The 12,474-nt window shown below is 35.8% G+C and overlaps 1 protein-coding gene across 5 annotated transcripts in view; it reads left to right on the top strand.

Annotated features, from left to right (window-relative positions):
• The window catches only part of crybg1.L (crystallin beta-gamma domain containing 1 L homeolog), a 141,934-nt gene that overhangs the window by 119,820 nt on the left and 9,640 nt on the right, over nucleotides 1-12,474 (top strand). For all 5 annotated transcript variants that reach the window (XM_018263346.2, XM_018263347.2, XM_018263348.2 and 2 more), the window contains 8 exons: nucleotides 2,401-2,527; nucleotides 2,965-2,997; nucleotides 4,655-4,767; nucleotides 6,212-6,341; nucleotides 8,016-8,155; nucleotides 9,887-10,010; nucleotides 11,058-11,216; nucleotides 12,207-12,369. In XM_018263346.2, coding sequence (XP_018118835.1) covers nucleotides 2,401-2,527; nucleotides 2,965-2,997; nucleotides 4,655-4,767; nucleotides 6,212-6,341; nucleotides 8,016-8,155; nucleotides 9,887-10,010; nucleotides 11,058-11,216; nucleotides 12,207-12,369 — 989 coding nt within the window. The remainder of the gene's footprint in view (nucleotides 1-2,400; nucleotides 2,528-2,964; nucleotides 2,998-4,654; nucleotides 4,768-6,211; nucleotides 6,342-8,015; nucleotides 8,156-9,886; nucleotides 10,011-11,057; nucleotides 11,217-12,206; nucleotides 12,370-12,474) is intronic.

Here is a 12,474-nt window from a genome sequence, read left to right as displayed (position 1 = left end):
GTAAGGGAGTGGCAAGCAACAGCTCCTGCCAGTGCCAGCATGTTGTGGAAAATATGAACGTGAACACTTTGCCTCTTATTCTAAAACAGTAAATCATTTGGACAGTTAATCTCAGCACATAGCGCAACTTGTTTGCTAACAGCTTTAAGCTTCCATCTGGAGGGCATGATGGCAAGCATACACATTATGCCATGCTTTTTATGACGTGTTCTCGCATCAATACTTAGACATTGAATACCTGTACGTTAGATTTGCTGTGTTAATATCTACTTGAAACAACAGCTGCTGAATTGTCTTAAAATGATACTGACAGTAAAAATACTACTCTTCAAAAATGAATGTACAGTAAAAGTTACCTATAGGTCGTTATGTTCGTTTTTAAACTAATAGGCTGCTTTTGTAAAGTAATTTGTTTCTAAACCTGACTTTTGCCAACCTGACAGAGTTTTTAATACCAAAAGGCTACTGCTGCACAAATATGGCAGCCCCCTTATAGACAAACATGTGGGATAAAATAGGTATTAGGCTTTTGAGCAAATACTTTTATGTCAGAATTATAAATAGCATGCAGAGACATTTTTTTTTTTGATGTTTAAAAAAGGTTTATTTTCTGGTGTCTGTGTCTTTTTAAAGGGGTTGTTCACCTTTGAGATAACTTCTAGTATAATGTAGAGAGTGATATTCATGCATTGATTTGAATAAGAGACTGGAATATGAATAGGAGAGGCCTGAATAGAAGGATCAGTAATAAAAAGTAACAATAACAATAAATGTGTAGCCTTACAGAGCATTTGTTTTTTAGAAGGGAGTCAGTGACCCCCATTTGAAAGCTGCAAAGAGTCAGAAGAAAAAGGCAAATAACTGTAAAACTATAAAAAAATAAATAATGAAAACCTATTGAAAAGTTGCTTAGAATTGGTCATTCTATAACATATTTTTACCTTTAAAAGTTACCTTAAAGGTGAACCACCCCTTTATGCAGTGTCAGACTGGGACACCAGGGGCCCACCAAGTAATCTTAGACCAGGTGCCTACTCTCACTACTATTATTTTCCTCTCCTCACTCAACCTCTATTCTCCTAGTCTCTTTTCTTTACATACTATAATACTATAATCTATTATTTCATCTATTAAGCCCAGTGGCGGAACTACCGGGAGAGCTGGGGGTGCGAGCAGGCAAGGGCCCGCACCCCCTCAGGGCCCCCCCCCGGCAGCCCGTGCGCCACTCAAAATGCGGGCCGTACGGAGGGAGACTGGGACCGGCTGCACGTCACGCACCAGGGCCCGCCCCCCTCTAGTTACACTACTGATTAAGCCACTTAGTTCTCATTGAAATAGGGAATGGCCATGAAATAGGCCAAATATCTAATAGCATGAGGGCCCACAGACACCTGGGCCCACCGGGACTTTTCCTGGTATCCTGGTGGGCCAGTCCAACACTGCCTTTATGTGACAGTTTATGATACTGCAAAAAGAACCATGACCGTCAGGTTTAACCCCTTGCTCACATAATTTCTGTTGAGCCTTTAGATGATCCCAAGGAAGCATAAAAAAAAACATCCCCTTTTTACCTCATGCATAATCGTTCATCTGTCATATATTTCTTTTTAAATTAGGGATTAAGTTTATGGAATCAACTACCGATACTGTACTGTAACTTTAAATCTGCCTGTCTTAAAAAAAAAAACTACTATGATCACAGGTCTGGTATACAAGTACAGGAATGGGATCTGTTATCCAAAAAAACTCTTATCCAAAATGCTACGTATATATCCAAACTAAGATATAATTAATCCTTATTGGAAGCAAAACCAGCCTATTGGATTTATTAATAGGATTTATTAATTAATGGATTTATTCATTTAATAAACAAACCCCTTATTAAAAAAAAATCATATAACCTTAAATAAACATAATAAGAAGGTTTTTCGACCAATATGGAGTCATGCAGCTTATTAAGTACAAGGAAACCATTAATTAAAATTGGAATTATTTGTTTAAAATTGACCGTTTGGGAGATGGCTTTTCCATAATTCAGAGCTTTCTGGATAATTGGTTTCCATATAAAAGATTCCATACCTGTATTAGAAAGATGCAATCTGTGAAAACTATTTTTGTTTTTTAAATGGGCACAATGGGGGAAATATTTCAGAGCTTTCTGTATAGCAGGTTTCCAGCTAATAGATCCCACACCTACACCACTTTGTGTAAGAAACATTGAACACCTTTAGGATTTTTTTTAATTTAACAACATCTGCACAGCTGATATGTATATTGTATTGTTTACAGCAGTGTGTTATTTGTTATCAGAGTAGTCAATTATATTCATTATGTTCGTTATAATTAGTTTAGCTGATCTTACAGTTTCTGAATCATGCATACCTGATTTGATTTGTATAGGTGGGTAGCATATGAAACCCCTGATTTCACAGGGGAGCAGTACATTCTGGAGAAAGGAATGTACTCTCACTTTGCTGCTTGGGGTGCCAAGGACTTCAAGATTTCTTCTGTCCAGCCAATTGTAATGGTAAGGTACTCTTATTATTTTCTTGATCACAGAAAGAGGTCTAACACAACCAGACCTGCAGTATTTTCAGTTTGTGTTGCTAACAGAATAGTTTTTTATGAGTGTATTATGGGGGTAGTAATATTTATAGAAGACTAAATGATAGTCTATTTGTGGATGTAATCTCCCTGAATCTCCTCATGTGGACTATTCAGCTACATAGATCCAACAGTGCTTCAAAATGCTTTATCTTTTTACCACCCTGCTTTAAAGCAAGCCTTGCATGAGCTCAGGTTTGTGTAACTTTCTGACTGTTCAACTTACAATTAAAAAGGATAAAAAAAATAAACTCAGAACCAAACCTACTGTACATGCATGGAATTATGTTTGTGAATTAATTCACACATTTGTAGTAGTGATTCCCTTATCATAATGTATTTTTTTTTCATGTCAACAAGGATGCAGTTGAAAATTCGAGGGGTGGATTTAAGGTAAGAATTCCACCATTTTAAGTTAAACATTATATACAAGGCAAAACATAGAGCGTCATCTAGTTTTCATTCAATGTTTATCAGTGCTGCAACTAGGAGTAGAAAGAAGAGCATGAAGCCACAGAAGAGAAGGGGTGCAGTTTTATTTAAATGTCCGTGCTCCTTTTTGTAAAAATTCCCTGGACTCCCTGTTTTGGAAGAGATTGTTCTGCTTAGTAAGCTCAGTGCATGGCAATCCCTTCCCATGCAGCATGTGCACCAAAGTAAAGTAGTAGGTAGAAGATTCTCTTCAATGATCCTGAACTTAAGCAAGCCTCAATATTTAAGGCTCATGGCAGATGGTTGTTTTCAGTGGTGTTTATACTCTTTAAAAACAGGTTTGCTAAACTGTATATCCTATAACATTTAGGGATAGATCATTCAATTTTTTTTAAGAAGCCTTTAGCACTGGAAGTGCTGGTTATATTACATATTCCATTATAAAACGAGCAACAACACATAAAAAAATGATCATGTGAGCAGTGATTTTATATAGTGTCTTGTGTTTCAGAACGATTCATTTATCAAGCTGTTATTTCCCCACTTAAGATCCAAATTCTGATGGTTGACACGCTAGCTAAATGCCTTTTACATTTGACTGTGCCAGGGCAACACGTTGACCCATCACACGTTAATTGCTTGTTTGTAGAGTATGGAAATATCAGCTTGATAAAGAGCATGGCTGTAAGTTCCTTGCTCGCATGATCAGTGTTAATGGTTGGTGTATTGTTGCTGGCTTTAATTAAAACGTTTTAATATGCAGTGCTACACAATGTTTTGCTTATTTGTTATTTGTTCTGAAACTAATTTCATCTCTTGGAACACACAGGGGTGTAAATCCCATGAGCTAGCCAAATATGGGTTGACATTTTCAACCAGCTTGATCATTTCCAGTAAATATCTGTTTAGCATCTTACAAATTGTGATGGGAAATATTAGTATATATGTTCTGCAAATAAATTATGTTGATGAAGCGGCCAGAGTCCACTACTGAAGCAATCTGGGTGGCTGCTAGAATACCAGATGAGTGTCCTTATTGGCCAAATATTTATGAGGAAAAATTATCATGTTAAACAAATATAGGCTGATTTGGTGGCTATAAAATTCCTTTTTATGGTTGCGTCTGGCCTGCAGGTCTCCAGTTTCAGTTTATAAATAGTAAATATGCAGAAAGTCCACCTGATTAGTTTTTCAGTATGCTTGCATCTTTGTAAATAAGCTGTGCCTCATTAGTGCCTTTAAAGGAGAAGGAAAGTCTGTTTCCACTTGTACTGGAAAATCTTGAGCGTACAGCCAAAAACCTGCTGGGCAAAAAACCTTTGGCAAAAATTATTTTTGTGAAATGGACTCTCGCTGCTCTTAAATGTTTAGATTAGAAGCCTTTGGTTCTAGTGAAATAATCTGTAGTTTTATTTAAAATAAAAAGTCATTATAAAAGAATGTTACCAATTGTTGAATTGCTTTGAAGGGATGTTAATGGTTTTCCATAAAATGTTTTGTTTCATGAGGTCCACAACTGGAATCCTACTTTCCAGATAGATATAAAAGATGTGCTGAATGGGCAGAATGGAAAACTATTTATTTATTTTTTGCAAACAATTTTTCTTCTTTCTTTAAGGTTCAACTGTTTTCAGAGCCAGACTTTAAAGGCAGCACTCATATGTTTGAAGGGGATGCAAATAGTATTGAGGATTTGTTCATAGCAAAGTCTTGCAAGATATTTTCAGGCCGGTAAGCATAGTTTCTTTTTTTATTTAAATTTAACACCTGATTTTTGCTTCAGTAGTTTTTAGTTTATAATGCTATTCCTGGGTCATTTCATAAGATTTTGAGAACCCGTTTTTGTTTTTGATGATTGAGTCCCAATTTTAAGGTGGGAACATCTATAATCAACCTATAATCAAAAAGACCTTTGCAAAGTTTAAAAGTGGCAATTTACTCCCCTTTTCCAACATACCTATGATTTTCAGGGCCGGATTTGTGGAAAGGCCACAAATGCCCAGACCTAGGGTGGCAGGATTTTAGGGGGCGGCATGCTGCCCAACCACAGCCACATTGGTTCAGAAACTGGGAATGCACAGGCAATACAATAGTTATTAAAATTTCCCATGTGCCAATCCCCCATGCTCCGGACCCAATAATGAAAGTTTGCACATGTGCACGAATGTACGGGGAGACAAATGGCACCGGACCTAAGGGCTCCTACAATGTAAATCTGGCCCTGATGGTTTTTGTTAGTTATTGCACTAAACAGTGCAAAATCTGAAATTAAAGTTAATTCACATTCTACTTTATGTTTGTACCAGCACAGATAAAAACACTAGCAGTCCACCGAGAAGCCTTCTAAATAATGAGCTGCTCCTTATCTGAAAGCCTAACAAAGGCTACAGTGGGCTGCTGATTTGTTTTGATTGTGATCGTATGAACAAAACGTGAAAGCATATTTATATGAAACAAAGTTAATTAAATAAATTTGGCATCTGTTGATGCCCATGGCTTATATAAGGGCAGTGGCCGATGGAGAGATTTGTCGCCCACAATTTTTTATGAGCGACTGCGGGCAACACATCTCCAGGAAATGTCTCTCGATTGCAAATAATTGCAATTGCTGGTGGTATGCCCAACTTATCGCTAAATTGCCGAAGTTGCCTCCAGAGGAAATCTCCCCGTTGGCCATTGCCCTTAGGCTGTCAAGACCCAACACTCAAAGGACCAATCCTCCACACAGACGTGTAAAAAACAGTAGCCTGACACATTTCATATCTCCACAGTCTATAATTAAGTGTCTGTGGAGATACGAAACACATAATTGTGACCTTGTTTCCTTTGATGTCAAGACCCACCAGTTTCCCTAGTGTAGTAGTATAGTGAAAAGTTGGCTGTGCTTAGGACATCTATAGACTTTGATTGCTGTATGTATATAAATAGGTGGTCGCTGTAAGTAGCCTCTCTGTAGATTTAAATTTATTAAGAATACATATTTAGAGGTCGCATTTTGGCAGCTCCAATTCATATGTATAAAAGTCATTCTTTACTATCCATGTATGTTAAATTTAATACATTGAACTACAAGGAGATATTTTTTATTGATTCTTTTTCTAGGTTCTGTTTATGTGGACAACATCTATGTAAAATATTTAAAAAAAAAATGTATTCATGTTTTTTTTCCAACTAGATGGGTTGCCTATGACAAGGAAGATTTTTCAGGAAATCTCTGGGTATTAGAAGAAGGCAACTATCCCAGTTTATGCGCAATGGGATGCCAACAGGAGACAGCTATACGCTCTTTGCAAATTATAAACTATGTAAGCATTTTCACTTATATCCCTTTGGTCTTCATCCTTAGGTATGCAATGCACAGAAAATGTTAAAATAAGGTTATTTAAGGATAAAGGACATTTACTTGTGAATGTGTTTTTTGCATGGTGCCAGATGAAATCTCATTTAAATCAAACACTAGTCTGGCTGTTACCTGTCACCTTTAGGGCAGTGGCACAGAGAGACCTGTTTGATCGCAGCATTTATCACTTGTTAGTTGTCGCTTGACATCACTTGTAGGCTTTTGGAGAAGCAAAACAATCATCACTCATAAATAATGATAGCTGCAATTTAACCACAATTGAATGAAAATTGCTCAGGCTTAATCACTGCAGTTTTACTAAATTAAAATGATAAGAATCCAAGAGTCTTGCATGAAAAAGACTTGGGGGGAAATTAATTTAGCATCAAACTTGGGACGAGAGGGATTGCTATCAGCTTGATTTTTTTTTTTAGAACTCATGTTGTATAATTGTTGTATAGTGAAAAAAATTATTTCAGGAAAGTTACATATATTTACATACATATAAACGTATGTATATCAATATAGTTACATATATTTAGATTTTATATTCCCAAAATCCATAATAATCATTTTTTACATAATGGCTGCATGCCCTTGTTAATAATAGAATTTATTTGCAGGCTATGTTTATAGGTTATGGAAGATTATTTATATATTTATATAATATTAATGGCCTTATTTATACTACAATTTTAATAAGCACCTTCTGCATTTGTAAAGTTTATATGTATCCAAGAAAAAAGGTTTTAAAAAAACACTTCTTTAATCAACATTACAGTTAAATCTGAAATAAGAAGTGAGCAGTCTAAAGAGGTGTGTGTGTAATCAAGCAACACCTGCAACACACCTTTTAAATACATTTTAAATAGCAAGCTGTCATCTGTAAATACCATTTGCACTTAAAGTCTTTCAGTATATTCTTGTGATTTATTTAAACCTGTATTTAAAAATAGGTTTATATGCAATGGTATTATATTAGGTGGGGTATGTAAAGATAAACTACAGAGTTTATAATGGGTTTTTTTCCAGAGAAAACAACTCCAACCAACCATGACAGTCTACCTTCATAGTCTAAATCTTCTATTTTCTTTACTACTTTAGTTGCATCTCTCTGAATTCTCTCCAATTTTTGGAAAAAAAATAAAAACTTGGCAGGTTTTAAGTCACCCAAGACAATAACATGTTTACAAATATATGCAAAGGTTGTTATAAGTCACTCTCTTATAGGTACAGAGATATCTAAAACAGCAAATCATATCTACACCCAAATTTCACCTCCAGCCCCTTGCTCCTTACACAAGGAAATAAAACCTTCGCAAAAAGCATTGCCAGTATCTTTGGGACAATTCATGGCAAATCTCCTTCATGTGATGTTATCTAGCCTGCACTGATGCATATATGACAACACAGAGTTTGCACTGAGGCACACACAAAATGACTCCAATATTAATTAAAAACACTACAAATGCTAATTGGGGACAGTAGTAAGCATTTTAGGGTATTAAAAGTATTTCGTTTTGAGTGGCCAAAAGACATTTTAAGTTATTGGCAATATTTTGGGACTTTAACATCAGACTAAAATAAAAATGACTTTTTCTTATGTTAGTACTTGCTTTAACATTTCCAACTTCAACAGGAGTTTTCAGAACCAAGCATTATTCTTTATGGAAAACAAAACTTCCAAGGAAGAAAAGTTAAACTAAGCACAGAAACAACAAATCTTCAGGCCATGGGCTACTCACCAGATTTTCTGTCTGCTGAAGTCCTTGGAGGCATGTAAGTAATAACTTCATTATTGCATATTATATGTTTGAATATTTTGGTTTTTAGTTGTGCAGGCTGTAAAGTAAGAAACACCAGAAGGGCCCAGTAGGTTCTATTCCTAGATCCAACTTTATCTGATATAGCCATGTGGTAGGACTTCCACTATTGTCTTGATAGTCCACATTATTTAGCATAAAAGATGGAAACATTTGTGTTTTCTATGCCCCTGTCAAATCTCAAATCTGGTTCTTGTTTGTTGGTGGTGCTGGGTTAATGTTGCTTTCCACTGTTAAGTGGTTCTGCTGGGGTAATTTGTTTAATGGTTTCTAATAAATTGTATCGAAAATTAGCATTAAAAATATTGTGTTAAACTATATCCTAAACCTTGATTCCGAGCAGAATCAGAGTGCCAGCTTTATAGATCAAGACTTTGATCCCAAACTGGGATCTTTTTCAAGGTACAAATACAGGTATGGGACCTGTTTTCCAGAATGCTCAGGACCTGGAGTTTTCTATATAATGGATCTTTCCAGAATTTGGATAGTCATGCCTTAATTCTACTATAAAATCATGTAAATATTAAAGGGGTTGTTCACCTTTAAGATAACTTTTAGTATGATGTAGAGAGTGATATTCTGAGACAATTTGCAATTTGTTTTCCTTTTTTTATTATTGAAGGTTTTTGAGTTATTTAGCTTTTTATTAAGCAGCTCTTCAATTTGCATCTTAAGCAATCTGGTAACTAGGGTCCAAATTACCCTAGCAACCATGCATTAATTTAAATAAGACACTGGAATAGGAGAGGGCCTGAATAGAAGAATCAGTAATAAAAAGTAACAATAACATTACATTTGTAGCCTTACAGAGCATTTGTTTTTTAGAAGGGAGTCAGCGGCTGCCATTTAAAAGCTGCAAAGAGTCAGAAGATAAAAACAAATAACTATAAAACTATACAAAATAAATAATGAAAACCAATTGAAAGGTTGATTAGAATTGGCAGTTCTATAACATAATAAAAGTTACTTTAAAGGTGAACCACCCCTTTAAATAAACCCAACAGGCTGGTTTTGCTTCCAATAAGGATTAATTATTTCTTAGTTTGGATCAATTACAAGATACAGTTTCATTATTACAGTGAAAAGTAAAAAATGTTTGCAATTTGGATAAAATAGAATCTATGGAGACGGCCTTTCCGTAATTCAGAGCTTTCTGGATAATGAGTTTCCAGATAACAGGTCCCATACCTGTATAGATATAAACTATTGTCCTTACACTCATCTGAATACAGTGAAATACAATGAAAAACATTGTTTTCAGAGAACATAGTGATGACTTTCAGGCGATTGCCATACAGGTCAATGGAGGACATTTTTGTGATACTTGTTTAACAGACTAAACAATATAGCAAGCAAGAGCCAAAATTGTCCCACTTGCTATTGCACTGAACAAGAAGCCTAGGGTCTATGGCACATGGGGCAGTTTTGGGCATTTTGAATTATTTCAGAATCACCCCATTCAGTTTTCATGGAATCGCCTGAAAGTGTTCTTCAAGTGATTGTATGCTTTTACAAGCAAACTGTCAAAAAAAGCAAACAAGCTCTTTCAGACCATTGACATGGCCACCTGCATGGGCCTATATAAATTTAGACTGTATTTATACTATGCTGGAAAGTGGTTTATGTATACTGGTGACCTTTTTTGATGAGTGGCCTTGTTAATTCTGAGCTATACCATATTTTTCAGATGGGTTCTTTATGAGTATAGCAACTACAGAGGTCGTCAGATAATTCTTTCACCTAGCAAGATTGACGATTGGCGTACCTTTAGTGAATGGAATATGATAGGATCTTTACGCCCACTTCAACAGGTTGGTATAAACAGATCACATGTGCAGATCTTATGTACATTTTTACATTAGGGTCCACCATACAAAGGATGTTTTGAATGCTCTTAAGAACAGCAGAGATCAAAATATTCTTCCTTGCACACTTTACTTGAATGGGAGATGCCCTCATGTTTGATGGAAGATTTGTCCCTCAGTATTCCCAAGCAATATGCTGCAAGAATTTGTATGACATAGGTCATATGCTACAAATTCAAGTAGATGGGTGCAGTGGGATATAGGTGAATATTTCTTCATGGATATGATATGCAAAGTACAAGTTAATATTTTATTAAAATACATCAACTCAGTTTTGTGCAGTTAATGGTTTGCATGCTGTACTCTTTTGTCTGGTAAGGGCACTGTATATAACAAACTGCAGTAATCTCAGATCACCTTTCAAAGTGACATCATGGCCCCTGTCTATTGGCACATACTATTCTCAAAATCCTTGGCAGTACAGAATTGCCAGTAAAGGTTTATTAACTTCTAACATTTTTTTGAGGATTTGCATTTAACTAGAAATTTGAGCTAGAACCCCAGTAATGTCAGGTCATGTTCAATTTATGCTAATACCTGCCCACATTCTGTCTTCTTGTAAATGCTATTACATCCTTACTGGGCATTTGAGTGTAGAAAATATAGATTTTTAATGCACTTTTAGGTCCGTAAGCCATTATTCAGTACAACTGTGACATGCAGTACTGGATATACACTCACACACACACAAAAGCATATCATTATACTTTATTCTCTAAATGTTTCCATTTGTGAAATACAAAAAAGAGGAAACAAGTTTGAAATCTCCTTTAAGTATCACAGTGCTGACCAGCAGGAAATATAGAAGTGTTCAGATAGCACTATAATTTAAAAGAGGTGAACTGAATCACATGCACGGGTGATCCTGGAAAAATTAGTGAGGAAGTGAATTTATCTTGACTGTAGTTACATTTAGAAACAAAAAGCATTTATTTAAAAGAATGATACCTTTCGGTCCATTAAGTAGAACATTAATCATATATATTCCAATAGAAAAGCCTTTACTTCAAGCTTCGGAATAAGGAAAGTGGAATGTTTCTCTCTACAAATGGAAATTTAAGTGACATAAAGCTCTTGAGGATACAAGTTATGGAAGACACAGAAGCTGAAGATCAGATCTGGGTTTATCATGAAGGAGTCATTCGTTGTCGAGTAAGGCCTGTGTTTTTATTCTTATTCTTTATATAGTATTTTCTGCAGTACTTTACAGAGATTATACACATAAATCCTGTCTGCAGTGGTGCATATACTCCACAGACACACATATTATGGTCACTTTTTTTCTGAGCTTGTAAACCAGAATATCAGGTGAAAACAGGAGTACCCAGAGAAAACCCACACAGGAATGGGTTGTACAACCCCAGCACTGCGAGGCAACAGTGATAAACCCATTCAACCATAATGCAATTTTAGCTGTATGACCTGTTGTATTCATCTTAAAATAATCATCATTTAATCAACAGATTAAAAATCATGGGGAGGGGTTGACATTTCTGAAAGCAGATTTTCTGGTTTTTGTCTGCGACTAACTGTGAGATGCAAGCATACATGATGCTCCCCTAGGACTCCTCCTAGTGATGTAGTATTGTGGGAGCATTCAGTCAGAAGGCTTTACCCTGCTGTAACATATTTTGAAGGGTCTTGAGAGTGTACCAGTTTTTTTCCTGAGGTCTCCAGTTGTAATAGATATTGCACCACATTTTCATGTGGAATGTTGTCAATCTTTGCTTCTTTGTGTTAGCATGAAAGGTTGGTTATTTACAAAATTGCAGAATTGCAAAATCCAAGAAATCAAAAATTTCCTTACAGTCATTGCAACTCTATGCAGGCACCTACTCTTTTTCAGATTTCACCCAAAAATCTTGTGCAACATCAGCATTACAAGCTCCCATATGTCTTCAGAAAATATGTTTTGGCTCACAGTTTGTTTTATGCTTGTGTGCTTACTTAAGTGTGAAACAACTTCTTGTACTGAATTTTTGATGCAAGCACAGTAGCTTTTATGCTCTGTTTTATTAATGGTCATAAATGCTCACCCATTACATTTACTTTGGCTATTGAGACAAAATGTTAATCTAATCTTAATGTTATGCCAATGTCCTGACAATACACTGTATTTATTCTTTTTGGTTCTACAAATAGATTGCTGAAGACTGTACCTTTGCAACAACCGGCAACCTGATTAGTGCTGGCAGCAAACTTGGTCTGACTCTGGAACAGACAGGAGCAAGCATGCACTGGAATATCAGCTCTGATGGCAGGATATACACCCGCTCAAAGCCAAACCTTGTATTGGATATCAAAGGTAAAATGAATATTAATTACATGGGAAAGTGAATTAAAATATTGAGAAATTGTGATATAGGACTTGTAGTGTCTTGTCCTCACAGATATTGTTTACTGCCATTAG

The sequence above is a fragment of the Xenopus laevis genome, chromosome 5L (assembly GCF_017654675.1).
Source record: "Xenopus laevis strain J_2021 chromosome 5L, Xenopus_laevis_v10.1, whole genome shotgun sequence".
Classification (NCBI taxonomy): Eukaryota; Metazoa; Chordata; class Amphibia; order Anura; family Pipidae; genus Xenopus; species Xenopus laevis.
The sequence above is the reverse complement of the archived record's forward strand: the minus strand, read 5'-3'. Positions and strand labels throughout refer to the sequence as shown.